Raw genomic sequence first — 25,016 nt, 5'->3', positions numbered from 1 at the left:
CCAGCTCTGCTAATGCCCCAGCGTCCCGCCCCACCAACCCCCTGCTCTGCTAATGCCCCAGTGTCCTCCAGCTCTGCTAATGCCCCACCGTCCCGCCCCGCCGACCCCCTGCTCTGCTAATGCCCCAGCGTCCCGCTCGACTGACCCCCAGCTCTGCTAATGCCCCAGCGTCCCGCCCCGCCAACCCCCTGCTCTGCTAATGCCCCAGCGTCCCGCCCCGCCGACCCCCTGCTCTGCTAATGCCCCAGCGTCCCGCCCCGCCGACCCCCTGCTCTGCTAATGCCCCAGCGTCCCGCCCCGCCGACCCCCTGCTCTGCTAATGTCCCAGCGTCCCGCCCCGCCGACCCCCTGCTCTGCTAATGCCCCAGCGTCCCGCCCCGCCGACTGCCTGCTCGGCTAATGCCCCAGCGTCCCGCTCGACCGACCCCCTGCTCTGCTAATGCCCCAGCGTCCCGCCCCGCTGACCCCCTGCTCTGCTAATGCCCCAGCGTCCCGCTCGACTGACCCCCAGCTCTGCTAATGCCCCAGCGTCCCGCCCCGCCAACCCCCTGCTCTGCTAATGTCCCCAGCGTCCCGCCCCGCCAACCCCCTGCTCTGCTAATGCCCCAGCGTCCCGCCCCGCCGACCCCCTGCTCTGCTAATGCCCCAGCGTCCCGCCCCGCCGACCCCCTGCTCTGCTAATGCCCCAGCGTCCCGCCCCGCCGACCCCCTGCTCTGCTAATGTCCCCAGCGTCCCGCCCCGCCGACCCCCTGCTCTGCTAATGCCCCAGCGTCCCGCCCCGCCGACCCCCTGCTCTGCTAATGCCCCAGCGTCCCGCCCCGCCGACCCCCTGCTCTGCTAATGCCCCAGCGTCCCGCCCCGCCGACCCCCTGCTCTGCTAATGCCCCAGCGTCCCGCCCCGCCGACCCCCTGCTCTGCTAATGCCCCAGCGTCCCGCCCCGCCGACCCCCTGCTCTGCTAATGCCCCGGCGTCCCGCCCCGCCGACCCCCAGCTCTGCTAATGCCCCGGCGTCCCGCCCCGCCGACCCCCTGCTCTGCTAATGCCCCGGCGTCCCGCCCCGCCGACCCCCTGCTCTGCTAATGCCCCAGCGTCCCGCCCCGCCGACCCCCTGCTCTGCTAATGTCCCAGCGTCCCGCCCCGCCGACCCCCTGCTCTGCTAATGCCCCAGCGTCCCGCCCCGCCGACCCCCTGCTCTGCTAATGCCCCAGTGTCCTCCAGCTCTGCTAATGCCCCAGCGTCCCGCCCCGCCCACCCCCTGCTCTGCTAATGCCCCAGCGTCCCGCCCCACTGACCCCCTGCTCTGCTAATGCCCCGGCGTCCCGCCCCGCCGACCCCCTGCTCGGCTAATGCCCCAGCGTCCCGCCCCGCCGACCCCCTGCTCTGCTAATGCCCCAGCGTCCCGCCCCGCCGACCCCCTGCTCTGCTAATGCCCCAGCGTCCCGCCCCGCCGACCCCCTGCTCTGCTAATGCCCCAGCGTCCCGCCCCGCCGACCCCCTGCTCTGCTAATGCCCCAGCGTCCCGCCCCGCCGACCCCCTGCTCTGCTAATGCCCCAGCGTCCCGCCCCGCCGACCCCCTGCTCTGCTAATGCCCCAGCGTCCCGCCCCGCCGACCCCCTGCTCTGCTAATGTCCCAGCGTCCCGCCCCGCCGACCCCCCCTCTGCTAATGCCCCAGCGTCCCGCCCCGCCCACCCCCAGCTCTGCTAATGTCCCAGCGTCCCGCCCCGCCGACCCCCTGCTCTGCTAATGCCCCAGCGTCCCGCCCCGCCGACCCCCTGCTCTGCTAATGTCCCAGCGTCCCGCCCCGCCAACCCCCTGCTCTGCTAATGCCCCAGCGTCCCGCCCCGCCCACCCCCAGCTCTGCTAATGCCCCAGCGTCCCGCCCCGCCGACCCCCTGCTCTGCTAATGTCCCCAGCGTCCCGCCCCGCCCACCCCCAGCTCTGCTAATGCCCCAGCGTCCCGCCCCGCCGACCCCCTGCTCTGCTAATGCCCCAGCGTCCTCCAGCTCTGCTAATGCCCCAGCGTCCCGCTCGACCGACCCCCAGCTCTGCTAATGCCCCAGCGTCCCGCTCGACTGACCCCCAGCTCTGCTAATGCCCCAGCGTCCCGCCCCGCCGACCCCCTGCTCTGCTAATGCCCCAGCATCCCGCCCCGCTGACCCCCTGCTCTGCTAATGCCCCAGCGTCCCGCCCCGCTGACCCCCTGCTCTGCTAATGCCCCAGCGGCCCGCCCCGCCCACCCCCTGCTCTGCTAATGCCCCAGCGTCCCGCCCGCCCGACCCCCTGCTCTGCTAATGCCCCAGCGTCCCGCCCCGCCGACCCCCTGCTCTGCTAATGCCCCAGCGTCCCGCCCCGCCGACCCCCAGCTCTTCTAATGCCCCAGCGTCCCGCCCCGCCGACCCCCTGCTCTGCTAATGCCCCAGCGTCCTCCAGCTCTGCTAATGCCCCAGCGTCCCGCCCCGCCCACCCCCAGCTCTGCTAATGCTCCAGCGTCCCGCCCCGCTGACCCCCTGCTCTGCTAATGCCCCAGCGTCCTCCAGCTCTGCTAATGCCCCAGCGTCCCGCCCCGCCGACCCCCAGCTCTGCTAATGCCCCAGCGTCCCGCTCGACCGACCCCCAGCTCTGCTAATGCCCCAGCGTCCCGCCCCGCCGACCCCCTGCTCTGCTAATGCCCCAGCGTCCCGCCCCGCCGACCCCCTGCTCTGCTAATGCCCCAGTGTCCTGCTCGACCGACCCCCTGCTCTGCTAATGCCCCAGCATCCCGCCCCGCCCACCCCCAGCTCTGCTAATGCCCCAGCGTCCCGCCCCGCCGACCCCCCCTCTGCTAATGTCCCAGTGTCCTGCTCGACCGACCCCCTGCTCTGCTAATGCCCCAGTGTCCTCCAGCTCTGCTAATGCCCCAGCGTCCCGCTCGACCGACCCCCAGCTCTGCTAATGCCCCAGCGTCCCGCCCCGCCGACCCCCTGCTCTGCTAATGCCCCAGCGTCCCGCCCCGCCGACCCCCTGCTCTGCTAATGCCCCAGCGTCCCGCCCCGCCCACCCCCTGCTCTGCTAATGCCCCAGCGTCCCGCCCCGCCCACCCCCAGCTCTGCTAATGCCCCAGCGTCCCGCCCCGCCGACCCCTGCTCTGCTAATGCCCCAGCGTCCCGCCCCGCCGACCCCCAGCTCTGCTAATGCCCCAGCGTCCCGCCCCGCCGACCCCCTGCTCTGCTAATGCCCCAGCGTCCCGCCCCGCCGACCCCCAGCTCTGCTAATGCCCCAGCGTCCCGCCCCGCCGACCCCCTGCTCTGCTAATGCCCCAGCGTCCCGCCCCGCCGACCCCCTGCTCTGCTAATGCCCCAGCGTCCCGCCCCGCCGACCCCTTGCTCTGCTAATGCCCCAGCGTCCCGCTCGACTGACCCCCAGCTCTGCTAATGCCCCAGCGTCCCGCCCCGCCGACCCCCTGCTCTGCTAATGCCCCAGCGTCCCGCCCCGCCGACCCCCTGCTCTGCTAATGCCCCAGCGTCCCGTTCGACTGACCCCCAGCTCTGCTAATGCCCCAGCGTCCCGCCCCGCCGACCCCCTGCTCTGCTAATGCCCCAGCGTCCCGCCCCGCCGACCCCCTGCTCTGCTAATGCCCCAGCGTCCCGCCCCGCCGACCCCCTGCTCTGCTAATGCCCCAGCGTCCCGCCCCGCCGACCCCCAGCTCTGCTAATGCCCCAGCGTCCCGCCCCGCCGACCCCCTGCTCTGCTAATGCCCCAGCGTCCCGCCCCGCCGACCCCCTGCTCTGCTAATGCCCCAGCGTCCCGCCCCGCCGACCCCCTGCTCTGCTAATGCCCCGGCGTCCCGCCCCGCCGACCCCCTGCTCTGCTAATGCCCCGGCCTCCCGCCCCGCCGACCCCCTGCTCTGCTAATGCCCCAGGGTCCCGCCCCGCCGACCCCCTGCTCTGCTAATGTCCCAGTGTCCCGCCCCGCCGACCCCCTGCTCTGTTAATGCCCCAGCGTCCCGCTCGACTGACCCCCAGCTCTGCTAATGCCCCAGCGTCCCGCCCCGCCGACCCCCTGCTCTGCTAATGCCCCAGCGTCCCGCCCCGCCGACCCCCAGCTCTGCTAATGCCCCAGCGTCCCGCCCCGCCCACCCCCAGCTCTGCTAATGCCCCAGCGTCCCGCTCGACTGACCCCCTGCTCTGCTAATGTCCCCAGCGTCCCGCCCCGCCGACCCCCTGCTCTGCTAATGCCCCAGCGTCCCGCCCCGCCGACCCCCTGCTCTGCTAATGTCCCAGCGTCCCGCCCCGCCGACCCCCTGCTCTGCTAATGCCCCAGCGTCCCGCCCCGCTGACCCCCTGCTCTGCTAATGTCCCAGTGTCCTCCAGCTCTGCTAATGCCCCAGCGTCCCGCTCGACCGACCCCCAGCTCTGCTAATGCCCCAGCGTCCCGCTCGACTGACCCCCTGCTCTGCTAATGCCCCAGCGTCCCGCTCGACTGACCCCCTGCTCTGCTAATGCCCCAGCGTCCCGCCCCGCCGACCCCCTGCTCTGCTAATGCCCCAGCGTCCCGCCCCGCCCACCCCCTGCTCTGCTAATGCCCCAGCGTCCCGCCCCGCCGACCCCCACCTCTGCTAATGCCCCGGCGTCCCGCTCCGCCGACCCCCTGCTCTGCTAATGCCCCGGCGTCCCGCCCCGCCGACCCCCTGCTCTGCTAATGCCCCAGGGTCCCGCCCCGCCGACCCCCTGCTCTGCTAATGCCCCAGGGTCCCGCCCCGCCGACCCCCTGCTCTGCTAATGCCCCAGGGTCCCGCCCCGCCGACCCCCTGCTCTGCTAATGTCCCAGCGTCCCGCCCCGCCGACCCCCAGCTCTGCTAATGCCCCAGCGTCCCGCCCCGCCGACCCCCTGCTCTGCTAATGTCCCAGCGTCCCGCCCCGCCGACCCCCTGCTCTGCTAATGCCCCAGCGTCCCGCCCCGCCGACCCCCTGCTCTGCTAATGTCCCAGCGTCCCGCCCCGCCGACCCCCTGCTCTGCTAATGCCCCAGCGTCCCGCCCCGCCGACCCCCTGCTCTGCTAATGCCCCAGCGTCCCGCTCGACCGACCCCCAGCTCTGCTAATGCCCCAGCGTCCCGCCCCGCCCACCCCCTGCTCGGCTAATGCCCCAGCGTCCCGCCCCGCCCACCCCCAGCTCTGCTAATGCCCCAGTGTCCTCCAGCTCTGCTAATGCCCCAGCGTCCCGCCCCGCCGACCCCCTGCTCTGCTAATGTCCCAGCGTCCCGCCCCGCCGACCCCCTGCTCTGCTAATGCCCCAGCGTCCCGCCCCGCCGACCCCCTGCTCTGCTAATGTCCCAGCGTCCCGCTCCGCCGACCCCCTGCTCTGCTAATGCCCCAGCGTCCCGCCCCGCCGACCCCCTGCTCTGCTAATGCCCCAGCGTCCCGCCCCGCCGACCCCCTGCTCTGCTAATGCCCCAGCGTCCCGCCCCGCCGACCCCCTGCTCTGCTAATGTCCCAGCATCCTCCAGCTCTGCTAATGCCCCAGCGTCCCGCCCCGCCGACCCCCTGCTCTGCTAATGCCCCAGCGTCCCGCCCCGCCGACCCCCTGCTCTGCTAATGCCCCAGCGTCCCGCCCCGCCGACCCCCTGCTCTGCTAATGTCCCAGCGTCCCGCCCCGCCGACCCCCTGCTCTGCTAATGCCCCAGCGCCCCGCCCCACCGACCCCCTGCTCTGCTAATGCCCCAGTGTCCTCCAGCTCTGCTAATGCCCCAGCGTCCCGCCCCGCCCACCCCCTGCTCTGCTAATGCCCCAGCGTCCCGCCCCACCGACCCCCTGCTCTGCTAATGCCCCGGCGTCCCGCCCCGCCGACCCCCTGCTCTGCTAATGCCCCAGCGTCCCGCCCCGCCGACCCCCTGCTCTGCTAATGCCCCAGCGTCCCGCCCCGCCGACCCCCTGCTCTGCTAATGCCCCAGCGTCCCGCCCCGCCGACCCCCTGCTCTGCTAATGCCCCAGCGTCCCGCCCCGCCGACCCCCTGCTCTGCTAATGCCCCAGCGTCCCGCCCCGCCGACCCCCTGCTCTGCTAATGCCCCAGCGTCCCGCCCCGCCGACCCCCTGCTCTGCTAATGCCCCAGCGTCCCGCCCCGCCGACCCCCAGCTCTGCTAATGCCCCAGCGTCCCGCCCCGCCGACCCCCTGCTCTGCTAATGCCCCAGCGTCCCGCCCCGCCGACCCCCTGCTCTGCTAATGCCCCAGCGTCCCGCCCCGCCGACCCCCTGCTCTGCTAATGCCCCAGCGTCCCGCTCGACTGACCCCCAGCTCTGCTAATGCCCCAGCGTCCCGCCCCGCCGACCCCCTGCTCTGCTAATGCCCCAGCGTCCCGCCCCGCCGACCCCCTGCTCTGCTAATGCCCCAGCGTCCCGCTCGACTGACCCCCAGCTCTGCTAATGCCCCAGCGTCCCGCCCCGCCGACCCCCTGCTCTGCTAATGCCCCAGCGTCCCGCCCCGCCGACCCCCTGCTCTGCTAATGCCCCAGCGTCCCGCCCCGCCGACCCCCTGCTCTGCTAATGCCCCAGCGTCCCGCCCCGCCGACCCCCAGCTCTGCTAATGCCCCAGCGTCCCGCCCCGCCGACCCCCTGCTCTGCTAATGCCCCAGCGTCCCGCCCCGCCGACCCCCTGCTCTGCTAATGCCCCAGCGTCCCGCCCCGCCGACCCCCTGCTCTGCTAATGCCCCGGCGTCCCGCCCCGCCGACCCCCTGCTCTGCTAATGCCCCAGGGTCCCGCCCCGCCGACCCCCTGCTCTGCTAATGTCCCAGCGTCCCGCCCCGCCGACCCCCTGCTCTGTTAATGCCCCAGCGTCCCGCTCGACTGACCCCCAGCTCTGCTAATGCCCCAGCGTCCCGCCCCGCCGACCCCCTGCTCTGCTAATGCCCCAGCGTCCCGCCCCGCCGACCCCCAGCTCTGCTAATGCCCCAGCGTCCTGCCCCGCCGACCCCCTGCTCTGCTAATGCCCCAGCGTCCCGCCCCGCCGACCCCCAGCTCTGCTAATGCCCCAGCGTCCTGCCCCGCCGACCCCCTGCTCTGCTAATGTCCCAGCGTCCCGCCCCGCCCACCCCCTGCTCTGCTAATGCCCCAGCGTCCCGCCCCGCCCACCCCCTGCTCTGCTAATGCCCCAGCGTCCCGCCCCGCCCACCCCCAGCTCTGCTAATGCCCCAGCGTCCCGCTCGACTGACCCCCTGCTCTGCTAATGTCCCCAGCGTCCCGCCCCGCCGACCCCCTGCTCTGCTAATGCCCCAGCGTCCCGCCCCGCCGACCCCCTGCTCTGCTAATGTCCCAGCGTCCCGCCCCGCCGACCCCCTGCTCTGCTAATGCCCCAGCGTCCCGCCCCGCTGACCCCCTGCTCTGCTAATGTCCCAGTGTCCTCCAGCTCTGCTAATGCCCCAGCGTCCCGCTCGACCGACCCCCAGCTCTGCTAATGCCCCAGCGTCCCGCTCGACCGACCCCCTGCTCTGCTAATGCCCCAGCGTCCCGCTCGACTGACCCCCTGCTCTGCTAATGCCCCAGCGTCCCGCCCCGCCGACCCCCTGCTCTGCTAATGCCCCAGCGTCCCGCCCCGCCCACCCCCTGCTCTGCTAATGCCCCAGCGTCCCGCCCCGCCGACCCCCACCTCTGCTAATGCCCCGGCGTCCCGCCCCGCCGACCCCCTGCTCTGCTAATGCCCCGGCGTCCCGCCCCGCCGACCCCCTGCTCTGCTAATGCCCCAGCGTCCCGCCCCGCCGACCCCCACCTCTGCTAATGCCCCGGCGTCCCGCCCCGCCGACCCCCTGCTCTGCTAATGCCCCGGCGTCCCGCCCCGCCGACCCCCTGCTCTGCTAATGCCCCGGCGTCCCGCCCCGCCGACCCCCTGCTCTGCTAATGTCCCGGCGTCCCGCCCCGCCGACCCCCTGCTCTGCTAATGCCCCGGCGTCCCGCCCCGCCGACCCCCTGCTCTGCTAATGCCCCGGCGTCCCGCCCCGCCGACCCCCTGCTCTGCTAATGCCCCGGCGTCCCGCCCCGCCGACCCCCTGCTCTGCTAATGCCCCGGCGTCCCGCCCCGCCGACCCCCTGCTCTGCTAATGCCCCGGCGTCCCGCCCCGCCGACCCCCTGCTCTGCTAATGCCCCGGCGTCCCGCCCCGCCCACCCCCTGCTCTGCTAATGCCCCGGCGTCCCGCCCCGCCGACCCCCTGCTCTGCTAATGCCCCAGCGTCCCGCCCCGCCGACCCCCTGCTCTGCTAATGCCCCAGCGTCCCGCCCCGCCGACCCCCTGCTCTGCTAATGCCCCAGCGTCCCGCCCCGCCGACCCCCTGCTCTGCTAATGCCCCAGCGTCCCGCCCCGCCGACCCCCTGCTCTGCTAATGCCCCAGCGTCCCGCCCCGCCGACCCCCTGCTCTGCTAATGCCCCAGCGTCCCACCCCGCCGACCCCCTGCTCTGCTAATGCCCCAGCGTCCCACCCCGCCGACCCCCTGCTCTGCTAATGCCCCAGCGTCCCGCTCGACTGACCCCCTGCTCTGCTAATGCCCCAGCGTCCCGCCCCGCCGACCCCCACCTCTGCTAATGCCCCAGCGTCCCGCCCCGCCGACCCCCACCTCTGCTAATGTCCCAGCGTCCCACCCCGCCGACCCCCTGCTCTGGTAATGCCCCAGCGTCCCGCTCGACCGACCCCCAGCTCTGCTAATGCCCCAGCGTCCCGCCCCGCCGACCCCCTGCTCTGCTAATGCCCCAGCATCCCGCCCCGCCGACCCCCTGCTCTGCTAATGCCCCAGCGTCCCGCCCCGCTGACCCCCTGCTCTGCTAATGCCCCAGCATCCCGCCCCGCCGACCCCCAGCTCTGCTAATGCCCCAGCGTCCTGCCCCGCCCACCCCCTGCTCGGCTAATGCCCCAGCGTCCCACCCCGCCGACCCCCTGCTCTGCTAATGCCCCAGCGTCCCGCTCGACTGACCCCCAGCTCTGCTAATGCCCCAGCGTCCCGCCCCGCTGACCCCCTGCTCTGCTAATGCCCCAGCGTCCCGCTCGACCGACCCCCTGCTCTGCTAATGCCCCAGCGTCCCGCCCCGCTGACCCCCTGCTCTGCTAATGCCCCAGCGTCCCGCCCCGCCCACCCCCAGCTCTGCTAATGCCCCAGTGTCCCGCTCCGCCGACCCCCTGCTCTGCTAATGCCCCAGCGTCCCGCCCCGCCCACCCCCAGCTCTGCTAATGCCCCAGCGTCCCGCCCCGCCGACCCCCTGCTCTGCTAATGCCCCAGCATCCCGCCCCGCCGACCCCCCCTCTGCTAATGCCCCAGCGTCCCACCCAACCGACCCCCAGCTCTGCTAATGCCCCAGCGTCACGCCCCGCCCACCCCCAGCTCTGCTAATGCCCCAGCGTCCCGCCCCGCCGACCCCCTGCTCTGCTAATGCCCCAGCGTCCCGCCCCGCCGACCCCCTGCTCTGCTAATGCCCCAGCGTCCCGCCCCGCCGACCCCCCCTCTGCTAATGCCCCAGCGTCCCACCCAACCGACCCCCAGCTCTGCTAATGCCCCAGCGTCACGCCCCGCCCACCCCCAGCTCTGCTCATGCCCCAGCGTCCCGCCCCGCCGACCCCCTGCTCTGCTAATGCCCCAGCGTCCCGCCCCGCCGACCCCCCCTCTGCTAATGCCCCAGCGTCCCACCCAACCGACCCCCAGCTCTGCTAATGCCCCGGCGTCCCGCCCCGCCGACCCCCTGCTCTGCTAATGCCCCAGCGTCCCGCCCCGCCGACCCCCTGCTCTGCTAATGCCCCAGCGTCCCGCCCCGCCGACCCCCTGCTCTGCTAATGCCCCAGTGTCCTGCTCGACGGACCCCCAGCTCTGCTAATGCCCCAGTGTCCTGCTCGACCGACCCCCTGCTCTGCTAATGCCCCAGCGTCCCGCCCCGCCGACCCCCAGCTCTGCTAATGCCCCAGCGTCCCACCCCGCCCACCCCCTGCTCTGCTAATGCCCCAGCGTCCCACCCAACCGACCCCCAGCTCTGCTAATGCCCCGGCGTCCCGCTCCGCCGACCCCCACCTCTGCTAATGCCCCGGCGTCCCGCTCCGCCGACCCCCACCTCTGCTAATGCCCCAGCGTCCCGCCCCGCCGACCCCCTGCTCTGCTAATGCCCCAGCGTCCCGCCCCGCCGACCCCCTGCTCTGTTAATGCCCCAGCGTCCTGCCTGACCGACCCCCTGCTCTGTTAATGCCCCAGTGTCCCGCCCCGCTGACCCCCTGCTCTGCTAATGCCCCAGCGTTCCGCCCCACCGACCCCCTGCTCTGCTAATGCCCCAGCATCCTCCAGCTCTGCTAATGCCCCAGCGTCCCGCCCCGCCGACCCCCTGCTCTGCTAATGCCCCAGCGTCCCGCCCCGCCCACCCCCAGCTCTGCTAATGCTCCAGCGTCCCGCCCCGCCGACCCCCTGCTCTGCTAATGCCCCAGCGTCCCGCCCCGCCGACCCCTGCCTTCCAGCCCTGCCCCTCAATCCTCTCCTGCAGCCCCCTGCTGCTCCCTTCTCACCCCCACCTTCTGTACCCCCAACGTCTACTCCATAGGACCAGGCTGAGCCCCCCATGCTCGGTTCACTTGTGACCCAAACTGGGTTTGAGCCAAGGCCTCCCACAGGCGGCAAGCGCCCTCCCTCCACACGTGTCAGGCACCACGCCTTCCGCTCCTCCCTGCCAGGTCGGCTGCCCCAGGCAGGGGCACCCCTGGAGCCAGGCTCCCTGGTCGAGGGTTGATACAGGGGCCTTGGCTGGCAGGGGAGCTCATGGTAAGTTCTGGCTGCACCTTGGAGGAGAGCAGCAGGTCTCCGAGCCAGAGCCTCCCCCGCAATCCCGCAGCCCCCTCCCACGCCCAGCGCTGCCATTCTCCACGAGCCTGGGCCCTAATGGTGTTTTATTGCCACTGAGGCAGTTCCGTGGAGGTGCCCTGTGGCCTCATGGCAGGAGGGGACTGGTGTGCGGAGCAGGGCTGAGAGCAGCCGGCCCGGGGGCAAGACACACTCTGTGCCCTATCTGTTAATTCAATGGGATCCCAACCCCGGGCCCTCACCCCCCAGCCAGCAGCGTCTCCTGGGGCAGGAAAGGCCACGTCAGTCTGACACCTGCCATTCCCAAGCTCCCCGTCCCATGCAGACGTGTGGCACCGCCCATGGGCTGGACCCCTCCATGCTGAAACGCTGGCACAGAGCCAGTGGGGATCCCCAGCACCTCCTCCAGCCAGTGACTGGGAGCCAGGCTGAGACCCCCCAAACTCACCACTTACATGGGTCCCCCAAACCTCCAGGGCACCCAGCCTGGTCTTATCCCCTCCAGCTCCAGAACAACGGGGTGCCCAGCCTGGCCTTGCCCCCGCTCAGCCCCAGATCAATGGGGGTCCAGCCTGGCCCTGCCCACTCAGCCCCAGATCAATGGGGTGTCCAGCCTGGCCACGCCCACCCAGCCCCAGATCAATGGGGCACCCAGCCTGGCCCTGCCCCCCCAATTCCTAGATCAACGGGGTGCCCAGCCTGGCCCTGCCCCCCAACCCACTGACCCTTACCACTCTTGGTGTCGAACCTCCAGGCTGGCACGCTGGTGGCCGTGGTGGCGCTGGTGTCGGGAGGCAGCGGGATGGACAGGTGCACGGGGCCCGACAGCTGCACCTCGGTGCCGTTGCCCGTGAAGAGGTGGACGCTGACGGCAGCAATGGGAACCAGCTCCAGCCAGGTGCTGTTGGCTGGGAGGGGAGGGGGCCGTCAGAGGGGCTCACTGCTCCCCGCCCCGATCCCTGCTCCCCCCAGCCCCTCCCTTGTCCCCTCCCCCCAGCCCCATACCGCTGCCGTTGCTCTCAGCCCCGATGAAGGAGGGAAAGCCCCGCATGTCGTGGGCCCCGCTGGCGGCCGTCAGGGAGGCGGAGAGCTGGCTGTAGGTGGAGCTGCGGGGCAGGCGGGCCGCCTTGCGTTGGAACTGCACCCACGGCTGGCTCTTGGCCCCTGCAACAACAACGGATGTGAGGTACCAGGCTCGCCCTGCAGGCCCCTGCCCTGCCCTGCCCGCCAGAGCCTCGGCGGGACCCCAGGGTGCCCTGGGCCCGAGCCAGCCTCATGGGCTCTGGCAGCACCCATGGCTCCATCGCAACCCACACACAGAGGGCAGCCTCTCCCCGCCCCTCCTGTGCGCGTGCCCCTCACCTAGGGTTACCATAAGTCCTCTTTTTCCCGGACATGTCCGGCTTTTCGGCACTCAAACCCCCGTCCGGGGGGAATTGCCAAAAAGCCGAACATGTCCGGGAAAATGGCGGCTCTGCTCCTCCCCTGACTCTTCGTCTCTGTTTAAGAGCCGAGCTGCCCGAGCGCTATGGGCTTCAGGCAGCCCCCTTGCCTCCGGACCCTGCGCCGCCGGAGCCCGGGAGGGGAAGTGCCCGGCCGGGGGCGCAGGGTCCGGAGACATAGGGGCTGCCTGAAGCCCATAGCGCTACCGGCTTCACGGTTTGCTGGGCAGCCTCCAGACCCTGCGCCCCCGGCTGGGCGCTTCCCCTCCCGGGCTCCAGCTGTGCTGGGGAAGCGCCGGCCGGGGGCGCAGGGTCTGGGGGCTGCCCAGCAAACCGTGAAGCCGGTAGCACTCGGGCAGCCCTTTCCGCGTGGCTGGGAGTGGGAGGGAGGAGGGGGCGGAGTTAGGGCAGGGAAGGGGCGGAGTTGGGGCAGGGCTAGGGGTGGGGAAATGGGCGGGGCCAGGGCCCGTGGAGGGTCCTCTTTTTTTATTTATTAGATATGGTAACCCTACCCTCACCCCATGGCAGACGGCGGGCAGGGAACTCCCTCGCTGAAGGGACCCAGCCTCTCACCCCAGCGACCTGTCCAGGGCTTCTCCCCACAGTCCCGGACAAAGCGCCCAGCGGGGTCTCCATGGAGATCTGCCAAAGCACCGGGGGCCAGACTCCAGCCCCTGCCCGGGCTCTGACGCTGACGGGCAGGTGCGTGGCTGGCGGGCAGCTTGCCCTCCAAGGGGTGGCAGACAGGCCGCTAACGGGCTTCGGACGTCTCACCAGCTGCAGTGGCAGTTTCCTGAGCCCCAGCCAGCCAGGAGCGGGAATCCGGCCCTGCCAGACAGACAGGCCATGCCAGCCGCAAGGACACAGCCTGAGCCTTGGTGGCATTCGTCCCAGCACACAGGCGAGACTACGAACGCACGTCCCGGCCCCAGAGCCCCTGGCCACGCACCCCTGGAGGGCATGTCCGCCCCCCAGCAAGAGGGTAGCAGGGGCACGCAGGCTCTCGCCCGCCACAGCTCCAACACCAATGTCACTGGGGCATAAAATCAACCATCTCCCTTCTCCAGAGCCCTGCCTGCCGCCTCTGGGCTGCGTGGGGAGGGACATGGGCAGGCCAGGCGCTGGCTGAGGGCCACAGCGACCCAAGCTACCTGGCCCATATGCCCCACCTGCTGCCCCGCAGGGTAAGGCCCAAATGGGCAGGTTCAGACACCCACAGGCCCCTCCTGCTCTCCCAAGGGGCCCCAGCTCCCAGCACAAGGCCAGGGGGAGCAGGTAACATTTGGTGCTGCAGCGCCTCTCCCTGGTGAATCCTGGAGGCAGGTGGGGTCTCCCCCATTGTCCAGGCAGTGGGGCAGTGACTTGCCCCTAGGTCCCGCGCAGGGCAATGGTACAGCAAGGAATAGAACCCAGGTGTCCTGGCTCCCCATCACCTGCTCTAACCACACCCTCCCACGCATAGGGGAGGGGCTGGTGGGTCACGGGCCTCACCTGGTGATCCCAGCAAGATCTGCACCAAGTCCTCATAGAGGATGAGGGTGGCGGGCCGCTCCGGGAGCAGATACAGGCTGACAGAGGCATACACTGCAGAGGGACCGGATAGACACAGGGTACGTGAGCAGCAGGCGAGAGGCATGGGGCACAGCAGCTGCAATGCAGTGGGGCGGGGCGGAATGGGGCATGTGTTGCGGGGAGGAGGGGAGCCTGGCACCCACCCATGGAGCAGGGAAGCTGGCTCAGAGCAGACACCTGGCAGGACATTGCTAATGACCCTGGCACCTGACATAGAGATGGATGGGCAGCTGGGGGGACAAGCAAGGGGAAGATAGGAGCCAGGAGCAATGTGCTGTTAACTACTCTAGCCCCTCCCGGCAGGGGGCGCTGTGGGGAGCGGGGCAGGGTGCTGGCTGTGGGGGGAGCTCCCAGGTACCCCAGCCCAAGCAACCGTGCGGCCAGGCTGGGAGCTGACACGTCCCGGGGTTGAGTTTGGGTCTCAGATCGCAGCCCAGCCCACATGGCTGCAGTCTGAGGGGCTGGGGTGGGACATTGGCTGGAGAGAGGGAAGCCCCTGTCAGAGTCACATCATGGGACAGGCACAGCCCAAAGTAAAAACAGCCTCCCCGAAAAACAGGGGTGCCATAGCCAACCCCTCACAGTGCAGGGCAGAGGGAGCTGGGGGACAGGGGGCTCTCCTGGGGTGACCCCCAGTCACACTCCTCCAGCTCTTCCTAAAATAATCCAGGGTGCAGCAGCTGGGGGCGGGGGGGGCCATCTGTATAAATAGCCCAGCTCTGCTGGCAGCGCCGAGGGGTGGAGCAGGGAGGGCGTCAGACAGATGGTGCCAGCTACAACCCCAGGGGTAGCTGTGCTCAGGAATTACACTGCCCCAGCACCCAGTTCTGCCCGGGGGGATGCTACAGCCGCAGCCCCTCTGCCCCTCCCCCCCCCGGTGGAGTGAGCTGGGGACCCAGCTGGGTGCAGGGGAGATCCCGCACTGGAAGGTGGAGCTGGCGGTTGGTACCCAGGGCGGGAAGAGTACGGGTAGCTGCTCTGGTTAGCTGAGTAACAGCTTGCTCACATGCACCCGCTGCCCCACACCCACTGTGCCCCTCCAGTGTGGGACAGTACCCTGTCTCATACACACACCTGCCCCCCCAGGTACCCCCCGCACTCCTCCCCCCCGGCCCCGCAAACACCCCCCCACACATGCCTCCTCCCGGCTGCACACATGTCCCCACCACCACATGCACTCCTGCCCCTGGCCATGCATCTCCTCACCCTCCCCATGCACACCCCGCCCCACTGCTCCCCCCAAAGGCCGCAGACACCCCCCTGCCCATGGTCCCTCCCATGTGCACAAACGTAGAGCTGCAGCTGGGGGCACTGATGCCCATGTGAGGTCAGCCCACTGCCTGCAGTAAAGTCACCCCTATCGACCCCATCAGCAAGCGACCCCACAACGCCAGCCTGTCTGCGCCTCATCAACACGCGGCCCGTAGGCAGCTGCTGCTTGGCACAGAGCCCAGGCTCTCCATTGGGTCCCAGACACCACCACAGGGACGGGGGGGGGGGCAGGCAGGGGGGCACCCACCACCCGCCCCTGCAGCTCCTCCCTCCCCCAGAGCCCCACACTAGGAGCAGGTCTCTGTCCCCTCAGCCCCATGCTCTCCCCAGTGGGTGTGTCTGCCCCTCTTACCCCCAGCAGCCCCTCCCGGCTCCCGTGTTATTAACCTGGTGCCAGCCCTGATCCCCCCCCCACAGTCCAATACACCCCATACAGGCCAGGGGCTGGGATGTGCCCACTGCCCCCCCTCCTCCCTCTGTTGGCTGGGGGTGGGGAGAGCCAGCTAAGGGACTGTCCCCAAAACCCGGGCTGTCTGCAAACTACCAGTCCCCAAGCTCCTCAATCCCTCACCCCAATGCCTGGTGCCCAGCAGCGGGGCAGCACTCACATGGCAGCTTGTCGACCCGCCAGGGCACAGAGTTGGTGACGAAGCCGCGCTTGGCGGCGGTGACCAGGATCCAGGTGCCCAGACGGTAGCTGACGGGCAGCATCCCGACGCCCTCATGGTCTGTGGAGCCTGAGGCCAGTGACGTCTGGTTCCCATACACTTCCACAGCAGCCTGGGCCAGCGGGGAGAGGTCGCTGTTCTCATACACCTGGACTTTGATCAGCACCTCTGCGGAGGGGGAGAGGGGTTAGGGGGAACAGGCCTCTGTCACAATACCCTCCCTGCCTAGAGCCAGCTGGGCCCCCAACCCCACCCAGCTCCAAGCACAGGCCAGAACCCCTCAAACCCCCGCTAGAGAGAAGCCAAAGAGTGGCCAGGCCAGGCGAACCCCGCTGTGCCAGCCCCACGAGCAGCACCTCCGCTGGGCCTGCCCCTGGGTGTGGACAGTACGTCCCTGCCAGCCCTCCCCAGGCAAGGCGTGTGCAGCGGCACTCAGCCCCTGGCCAGCTTCAGCCAAGAGGGGCCCAGCGGATCTCCAATAATCTCTACACACCAGACCCCAGATGGATCAGAAGGACCTGGGCCGAGGGCGGCGCGAGCTCCCAGGGTCCCCATGCAGCAGCAGACACTCCACGGAAACTCAGCACTTTCAGGGCCCCCCCAGCAGCAAGAGCAGCTTTGGAGCCACAGGGAGGCTGGTGCCTCCAGCCCTGCCCACCTGGCTCTGGACCCCAGCCCTCAGGGTGGGCAGGGGGCCCCAGGAGCCACACCACCTGCACCTGGACCGGGGCTGCCGCCCTCAGCCTCGCGTGCTCCATGGCTGGAATTCCGTCTGCTGTAGGGTGCCTCTGAGCGGGATGGCATCGAGCCGGGGCGCCCAAGGGGGTCACACCGGATGGCTCGCCAGGCTGGGCTGTTAAGGAGCTGGACGCAAGGTGCCCTCTTGGGTTTGGCTCAGCCCATGGTACAGATGCTAGGTCTGCATTTCAAATGGCCCAAGCTGCTGGGGGTCCCGATCCGTGGGGGCCTTTGCCCCCGGGGTCCATGTGGTTCCTGTGCAGTCAGGCTCTGAGCACAGATCGTTTGGGGCGGGGTGGGGTTTCGAAGGCACACGAATCAGTGCTACCAAGAGGTACCAGGCCAGCAGCTGTCCCGCTGGGGAGAACAGGAGAGGTCAGTGTCCGTCCCCCACTGGCTGTTTTATTAGTGCCAATTGCCATGATGCTTTGCTATGGGCACTGCCCCCAGCGACTGGTTACGTAACCTGCCTCGTGTCCCCGGGACCACCCCAGTGCCTGCTGGGCTAGCTCTGTGCCCCATATGCCCCATGCACTGGGGAGTGGCTTTAAATTGAGACCTGAAAAGCCAAGGTCCCACCTGCTCTCCGTGACTCCCAGGGCACTGTGCCAAGTGCAGGATTTGCACCCCTTCCCCTCGTGCTGTGCCGTCCACCCCAGCGCAGGGGTGGGAGGACTCTGTGGGGACTCTGGCGCTGGGTCTTCTGGACCTGCCGATGCAGGACAGACCCAGGCCACTGGGACGGAGTGGGGGCAACACCAGGTGCTGAGATTCCCTCTCCAGACAGGCTCTGGGTTTGAGCGCGGCTGACCCCTTCCCAGCTACCGCGGCCAGAAGGGGCCCCAGAAACGCTCAGTGGAATAACCAAGGCAAAGCTCTTCCGTACATGCTGGGGAGCTACGTCATGGCTTCGAGGCGTTGGCAGAGCTGGCCACATGGAAAGGGGGAGCCAGACCAGAACCCCCTCCGGCCCCACCAGGGGAGGGAGCCCCCTTCGCTAACACCACGGGTGCTGCTCTCTGGCCCCGCTCCCAAGCAGCCTTTCGGGGGCTGCCATCCTCTGCATGCACAGCCGCATCTCTAGAGCCGGCTTCCCAGCACAGCCCCCTCCACCCCCGGTGATTTTCCGGCTGCAGCCCTCAGCCTCAGGCAGCCAGCCCAGGTTTCCGAGAGCCAGTTCCCATCACCCTGGCAACGACACCATTCACCCCCTGGGTAGGCTCTGCCCAAGTGGGGCACTCCCAGAACAGCGGGCGCTGGACTGATGGCACAGCGCTCAGCACGGCCCTTCCCCCATTAAGCAGGAAGCAGCTTCCAGGGCCAGGCAGGCACCGCTGCCAGGGGTTGCCATGGCAGCCACAGGGTAGCGGCAGGCTCCTGTCTGGGGGGCCCTGGTTCCCCTCACCCGAGCCCCTGTGCCAGCGCCCTGCAGCAACGCGCCCGCCGAGCGTCCTCAGCCAGCCCCAGGTCTCCAGCGAGGGACAGACGCCCGCAACGTGAGGCCCTGGACTGCAAACCCCCAGGCTTGGCCCAGCCCCACACCCCAGGAGCTCGCACCCCCAGGGCTCAATGTAAATGCGGGGCCTGTTCCGCCCAGACCCACCACCCTCCCCGCAAGCTGCCTCCCCCCGGGGTGGGAGGGAGCCAATCGCCGGCACTGGGTGGGCGCAGGTGCCCCGAGGAGCCCCCCGCCCAGGAGCTGCCCCAGCCTGCAGCACTGTGCCAGCCCTAGCTCCTGGCAGGACCATGTTTGGAACGTTTCAAACCATCCCCGGAGGATGGGGCCTGCCACCCAGATGTCGTATTTCTGGATGACACTAAAACCAAACCAAAACCATAGCACAGCGAGGCTGGGGTGTGACCCCAGGAGCGTGGCACCCAGCCCCCTTGCCGTTAAATCCAACGGCGGGTGTGTTATTGAGAGATGCAAGACTGGCCACTCAGCAGTGCCCTGTTTCATTCGGCCCGTTGGCATCCCAGGGCCAGGAGTGGCCTAGTGGTTAGTGCAGGGAGCTGGGAGCCAGACTTGCTGGCTTCTAAGTACAACGTTCAGGGACAGGAGTGTGCTCTGGTGGTTAGATCAGGAGACTAGGAATCAAGACTCCTGGGTTCTACCCAGCTCTGCGCCTCAGTTTCTCCATTTGTCAAAGCAGAATAATACTGGCCTACCCTGGGAGGGGCTTCAGCTGAAATAGCTAGTTTGCAAAGTGCTCTGCATTTCTCAAAGGGAAGTGGCTAGAGTCAGGACCCAGGGGAGTCCCTTGGTCGCCCCCCATCCCCACCCCCAAGGAAATTACCAGAACATACAGGAGGGGCTCTCCACCTGCTCACACTAACCAGCACCTGGGAGGCTAATGAGACCCCATCTCAGGATCAGAGCCTGGCACCTTGGCACCCATCCCAGCCTGCGATCGACAAGCCCCCAGCCTCCACTCACCCCCCCGAGCACAGCATCGATCGATGCCTGCCTCTCCCAGCCTCGGGGGCCTGGATGTGAGGACATTCACATCTCCCTCGCCTGGGCTCAGAGCCGTCTCAGTTATGGGGTCCAAATGCCAATCGATTCCCAGTGCTGTTCTATTAACACATGCCTGGAACACACAGGGCACCCGGCACCCTCTTAACACAACCAGCGCTGGCTCGTGCTGCAGGGCCCTCCACCAAGGCCATGGCAGAGCCCCTCAGACTCAGAGTGGGAGGAATCAGCCCAGACCAAGTCTCACCCCACCCCGTGGCTGGACGCCGGCACTGACACATTCAGACAGCAAAACGTACCCCTAATTTCAGCAGTGCCTGTCACCAGCCACGCCACAGGGCCAAGATGTTCTTCTGCGTAATGTGCTCTGGGGGTTCTTTCGGGGGGAGCTCACACTGGACAATCTCCGAACCATGCTGCTGTGACCCCCCCATATGACGCTGTGGCATAGGGTCAGCCAGCCCCAGTATTTCTGGGATCAGCCCATTTTAATTGGGTGACCCTGTGGCCCCCACATGTTGCACCCGGGGAGGTTTCACCCCAACGCACCAAGGGGGGGGTCTGGAAGTTAGGACTCCTGGGTTCTCTCCCAGCTCTGGAAGGGCATGGAGTCTAGTGGGTTAGAGCCAGGGAGCGGCTGAGAGTCAGGACTCTTGGGTTCTCTCCCCAGCTCTGGGAGGGGCGGGGTCTAGTGGGTTAGAGCCAGAGGCTGGGAGTGGGGACCCCGAGTTGTATTCCTGGCTCTAGGAAAGGGTGGCGTCTAGCAGTCAGAGCTAGGGGCTGACAGCACCACGATGCCCAACACCGCGGAGGCGTCTGTAACCAACCCCAGGTCAGTCTGTGGACCAGCTGCGAGCCCTGCTTGCCTGGGAAAGCCCCTGGCCTCCAGCCGAACTTGCTGCAAAGCCAGGTTCGCTCGGCAGCTCAGCATCCCGCCCGGGGACCTCCAGCTCCAAAGGCCAGAGCCCAGCTGGGTGCAGCCCAGGGAAAGGGCTCAGCTCCACTTGGGAACAACAGGAACCTAGACCCAGCAGTGGGGGGGCTCAAGGGGCCATTCTGACCTGCTGGGCCGGCACCGCTGATGCCCTATGCACAGCCCAGATCCAGGGGCCCGGCTCAGCCCGCACCTGGTGGAGCCTCTGCCGCCTTGGGTGCGTGATCCAACTGGGGAGGGGGGCAGGGGAAGAGTCCCTTGAGGGGCAGCCAGCCAGCCTGCGGTGTCTGGGCCCAGATGTTCCCCAGATGGCTAGGCCGTTCCATACCAGGAATTCTAAGCAGCTGGTGCTAGTGACACATCCTGTCAGCCGGGGCCTGGGGCAGCCGCGCCCGAGGGGGCGCCGGGGCTCCCCCACCCCCATGCATACCAGGAACAGCCGGACACATTGCAAAGGTGGGGTGGGGTGGGCTGGGGGCCGGAACGTCCTGCAGCCGCATACCACACACATACCCGTGGCAGCTGTCAATTGCCCAGGCAGTGGTGTCAGGAGCGGGTCACTCACCGAGGGGGGGGATCTCTCCTGAGCATGGGGACAGCAGAGCCAGAGCCACCAGCCCCAGGGCTGTGCCCGGCATAACCCACGAGGCAGGGCATCAATCCCACTCGTCAGCTACAGCCACAGCCTGTGGATGCTCCGCAGGCCCCCCCTGAACCGCCCTCCTCAGCACAGGCTCATCACGCTGCTGGGTTCCCGAAGGACCAAGCCCATCCCCCGTTGCCAGCGGCCCCAGCCCCACTCCTGCTGGGATGAGCCGCACCCTGGGGGGGCAGGGGTTGGCGATTGTCGTCCCCCTCCCCACACACACACTTTATCACTCCCCTGGCGCTTCCCCCCGTGCACCGTCTGGCCCCTCCTGAAGGGTGAAACAGGCAAAGCCCAGGGACCGCCTCCCGAAATGGCCCTTTGCGGGTGCCCCCCCCCCACAGATCTGAGCCCTGCTCCAGCTCTCACTAGCCCCACCGCACGATGGGGAAACTGAGGTTCAGGGAGGGGGCATGGCAAAGGCAGGGCGAACCCAGGAATTGTGCCTCCCCTCTCCTGCACCCCATCGCCCTGGCTCCCCATCCCCCCTGCTCTCACAACTGCCCTCCTGCCAGACTAGGGTCCGGTAAATCCAGCCATGTGCCTGGGTAGAGCCCTTGGGGATGACCTGTACCCCAACACTGCAGCCCCAGACTGCACCACCCACCAGCCTGCCTGCCTGGAGCCCGGGCTCACGTCTGCTTTGCAGAGCGAGGCAGTGCCAGTCCCTGGGGGTCCTGCCCCCGACCCCAATGCTGCATCCCCAGAGCACCACCGCCCTAAGGCCAAGCCGCACTGCAGCCCCTCTCCCCACGCCAAGTCTCCCCCATCCCCCTCCACGCCCCCAGAGCTGCCCAGCCCCTTCTGCACTGAGCACGATACTGATCCCCAGGGACGCAGCAGCCTCTGGCCATCCCCCACGGGGCTGCCCCAAGGAACAGGCTGGGCAAAAACCCAACAGCTTCAAACAACGGGAGCTAAGAACAGCTTTATGCTGCGGCCAGACTGGGGCCCAGGCGCTGCGCAGACCCCGCGAGAGAGCGCAGAAGAGCCCCAGCAAACAGACAAGGCAGAACCAAGGTGGGAGAAGGAAGCATCAGCTGTATAGATGCTCCCCGGGTTACACAAACCCGACACACAAATCGCACTTATGGAAAAAGTTCCGTAAGCTTTTTTTGAGGAGGGTGTGTGGGGGTGTAATTCTCAGGTGCACGTTCCCAACGTACGCAAGGCGTTCCCAAACGGAGCATCTGTACTAGGAAAACTGAGGCACAGGAAGATTAAGGCCAGAATTTTCACAAGTTCAGCACCCAAAATGCGCCCCAGGCGCTGAGCCTTTGAAAATACGGCCCTACAGGACATGGTGCCAGCAAGCAGGACATAGATCCGACCGCCTGAGTCCAGCCCAGTGCCTTCCCGCACCCCTTCTTATCCTTCCCCCCCTCCAGCGGGTCCCCACAGATCCACACACCCCGGCTAAGGAGCTGTCGGCCCCTAACAGTAACACAGCAGAGTCACAAGTTGCATGGCTAGCTGTAGGGCCAGCCTGAGCCCTGGCGGAGGGGCACCCACTCCCTGGGATTCCCCGTGTGCTTTGCTGACTGAGTGGAAGCCCTACAGCAAAGGAGGGGCCAATGGCCCATTTGGAAGGTGACCTGGGCATTTGCAGGGTCCCCCAGTTCCAGTTACGCCACCCAAAGGCAGAACCAATGAACTGAGGCCGAAGGAGGAGATTGCAGCTGGATGAACTGCTGTGCACCAGGCAGTGGCTGGGCTCTACCTCAGAGATGCTGCATTTCAGCACATGCATGGGGACCAGGGCAGACAGAGCACCCAGAGCATCTCCCCAGAAGGAAGCCACCCTCAGGGGAGCATCCAGGCACTGCCAGCCCCGCTCCATGCAGCATCTCCACCCCCAGATCTCAGAACATGGCACCTCAGCAGAGAAGAATAATTTCACAGGGTGGGAAACCGAGGCACAGAGGGGTGGGGCCCCATCTGAGGTCACCCAGTGTGCTGGTGGAAGGGTCAGAAACAGGCCCCAGGAGCAGTGATGACCAGCCCCATGTTCAATCTACCTGGTCACAAATGGCCGGGTTCACAGAGGATCATTGAAATGCAGCCACCTCTGGTGCAGAGCGCGGCTGCTGACAGACACACAGCCCAGCGCATACCAGCCACATGCTGCCAAGGGCTGGGAAAACACATCTGGACTCAACAGAACAACGTGGGTTTGAAATTCAGGCTGGAATGTGAGCTGCTGAGCGGAGGGCAGAGTCCCCCAAACACAGGCAGTACAGTCACCCCACAGTCCCCCCCCCCCCCAACCTCCTCTCACTAGGGCCAAAGGGACCCACTCCCTTGGCATGGGGAGTCCAAGCAGCCTTCACCCTCCCGCCTGGAGAGCTTACAGCCACTGCCACCCCTGCCAGTTCCCTCCCCATGTGAGGCAGGGAGCACCTTCCTTTTCCAGCGTGCCCCCTGCCCCAGCTGCCCATGGTGTTGCCATGATCTGGGAGGATAGCAGGCAGGGACAGACAGCTGGGCCAGGCCCCCATGGCCTGGGGGGCGGAGCAGCAGCCCCAGTCACCCAGAGCACATGGGGTGCCTCCGTCAGGCTGAACTGTGGACTGAATGGGGTTAGAAGCAGCCCCGCGCCCTGGAGCCAGCTCTTCTGTGCCATGCAGGGCCCCGGGGGGCAGAGTGCCCAGCTCACAAAGGGTGAACCGCTGGGTCTGTGGCTCCAGCATGTCTGGCAGCCCCAGCCCAGAGATTGCACCCAGCAAACAGCAGCCAGCGCAGGGGAGGGGCACACAGTTGCACGGCACCTGGGTCCCCCACAACACAGCACTGAAGGGAATCCCTGGGGGCATCGATAAACTGGAACATCCGTGCTGGGGGCCACCCTGCCCCATGTGCCCAGCAGGGAAAAGTGCAGACCCCAGCCTAGGCAAAGAGGGCTGTGGGCAGGGCAGCGCCCTCACCTCTGCAGCCGGGCCTGGAGAAATCAGGGGCTCCTCCCCCACCACTGGTGAGCTGGGCTGGGTGGAGTGAAAAAGCAGGGTGTGGCAGCAGAACAGGGAGGAGAGGCATCAGCTGAATTGGCCACGGGGCCCAGGGCTGGGATAGCAGGGGGCTGCAGGTCGGGAGTGAGGGGCACCGGCAGGGCTGGGGGGAGCCCAGGGCTGGGATAGCAGAGGCTGTGGGTCAGGAGTGAGGGGCACCAGCAGAGCTGGGGGGAGCCCAGGGCTGGGATAGCAGGGGCTGTGGGTCGGGAGTGAGGGGCAGCGGCAGGGCTGGGGGAGGGGGGCAGGGCTGGGATAGCAGGGGCTGCGGGTTGGGAGTGAGGGGCTCTGGCAGAGCTGGGGGAGGGGGGCAGGGCTGGGATAGCAGGGGCTGTGGGTCAGGAGTGAGGGGCACCGGCAGAGCTGGGGGAGGGGGGCAGGGCTGGGATAGCAGGGGCTGTGGGTCAGGAGTGAGGGGCACCGGCAGAGCTGGGGGAGGGGGGCAGGGCTGGGATAGCAGGGGCTGCGGGTCGGGAGTGAGGGGCTCTGGCAGGTCTGGGGGGAGCCCAGGGCTGGGATAGCAGGGGCTGCGGGTCGGGAGTGAGGGGCACCGGCAGAGCTGGGGGAGGGGGGCAGGGCTGGGATAGCAGGGGCTGCGGGTCGGGAGTGAGGGGCACCGGCAGAGCTGGAGGAGGGGGGCAGGGCTGGGATAGCAGGGGCTGCGGGTTGGGAGTGAGGGGCTCTGGCAGAGCTGAGGGAGGGGGGCAGGGCTGGGATAGCAGGGGCTGCGGGTCGGGAGTGAGGGGCACCATCAGTGCAGTGGGGCGGAAGCTCCCATGACCCCTGTCTGGCTCCAGCAGGCGCCAGTGGCTCCTCAGCTGGCAGGGACCCCTCCCAGCCTGTGCTGGGTTTGGTTTGGGGGCCAGAGTGAGTCCCTGAGGGCCAGGGATTGTCTCTGGAACAGGTGCAGGGTGGCACTGCAGCAGGGTGGCACTGTCCCGGGCAGCCCTCAAGTCAGGGCTGAGGGGTCTCCATGCCCCCCCCAGGGAATGTAACCCTGTCTGGCACGCAGCCTTAGGGGCATTTCTTGTTGCTCTGGCCCCCCCCAATGGGATGACTTGGCCCAGGGCAGAACTGGGGGGGGCACCATGAGGGGCTCTATTGAGAGACCAGATGTGGCCCCCGCACAATGGCCACAGCCCCTGCTACCCTCTGTGGGGCTGGGTCCCAGCTTCTCTGCCCCCTTTCACAGCAACTGCGGCAGCCTCCGCAGGAGGAGGGTGGGCAGAGGAGCCGGCACCATGGCAACCGAGGGAGATTTGCCCCACCCCCATCCGCTCAGAGTGCAGATCCCCCCACCCCCACACTGCATGACCCCCACAGATCCTGGGGACCAGCAGGGCCTGGATTCAAACAGCTCCCCCCCGCCCCGCCCCGCAAACAGGCTGGGCCTGGAGGAGGGGAGGGCAGAGAAGGGAGAGAAGGGTACCCGGGGGGGGAGAGGGCAGAGATGGGTACCATGGGTACCG

General features: G+C 68.4%; 1 protein-coding gene across 1 annotated transcript in view; it reads right to left on the bottom strand.

The window, feature by feature from the left end:
• The window catches only part of FAM171A2 (family with sequence similarity 171 member A2), a 38,296-nt gene that overhangs the window by 8,649 nt on the left and 4,631 nt on the right, over positions 1–25,016 (bottom strand). The window contains 4 exon segments of the mRNA XM_065577559.1: positions 11,526–11,702; positions 11,800–11,958; positions 13,728–13,820; positions 15,689–15,916. Coding sequence (XP_065433631.1) covers positions 11,526–11,702; positions 11,800–11,958; positions 13,728–13,820; positions 15,689–15,916 — 657 coding nt within the window.

The sequence above is a fragment of the Chrysemys picta genome, chromosome 24 (assembly GCF_011386835.1).
Source record: "Chrysemys picta bellii isolate R12L10 chromosome 24, ASM1138683v2, whole genome shotgun sequence".
Classification (NCBI taxonomy): Eukaryota; Metazoa; Chordata; order Testudines; family Emydidae; genus Chrysemys; species Chrysemys picta.
The sequence above is the reverse complement of the archived record's forward strand: the minus strand, read 5'-3'. Positions and strand labels throughout refer to the sequence as shown.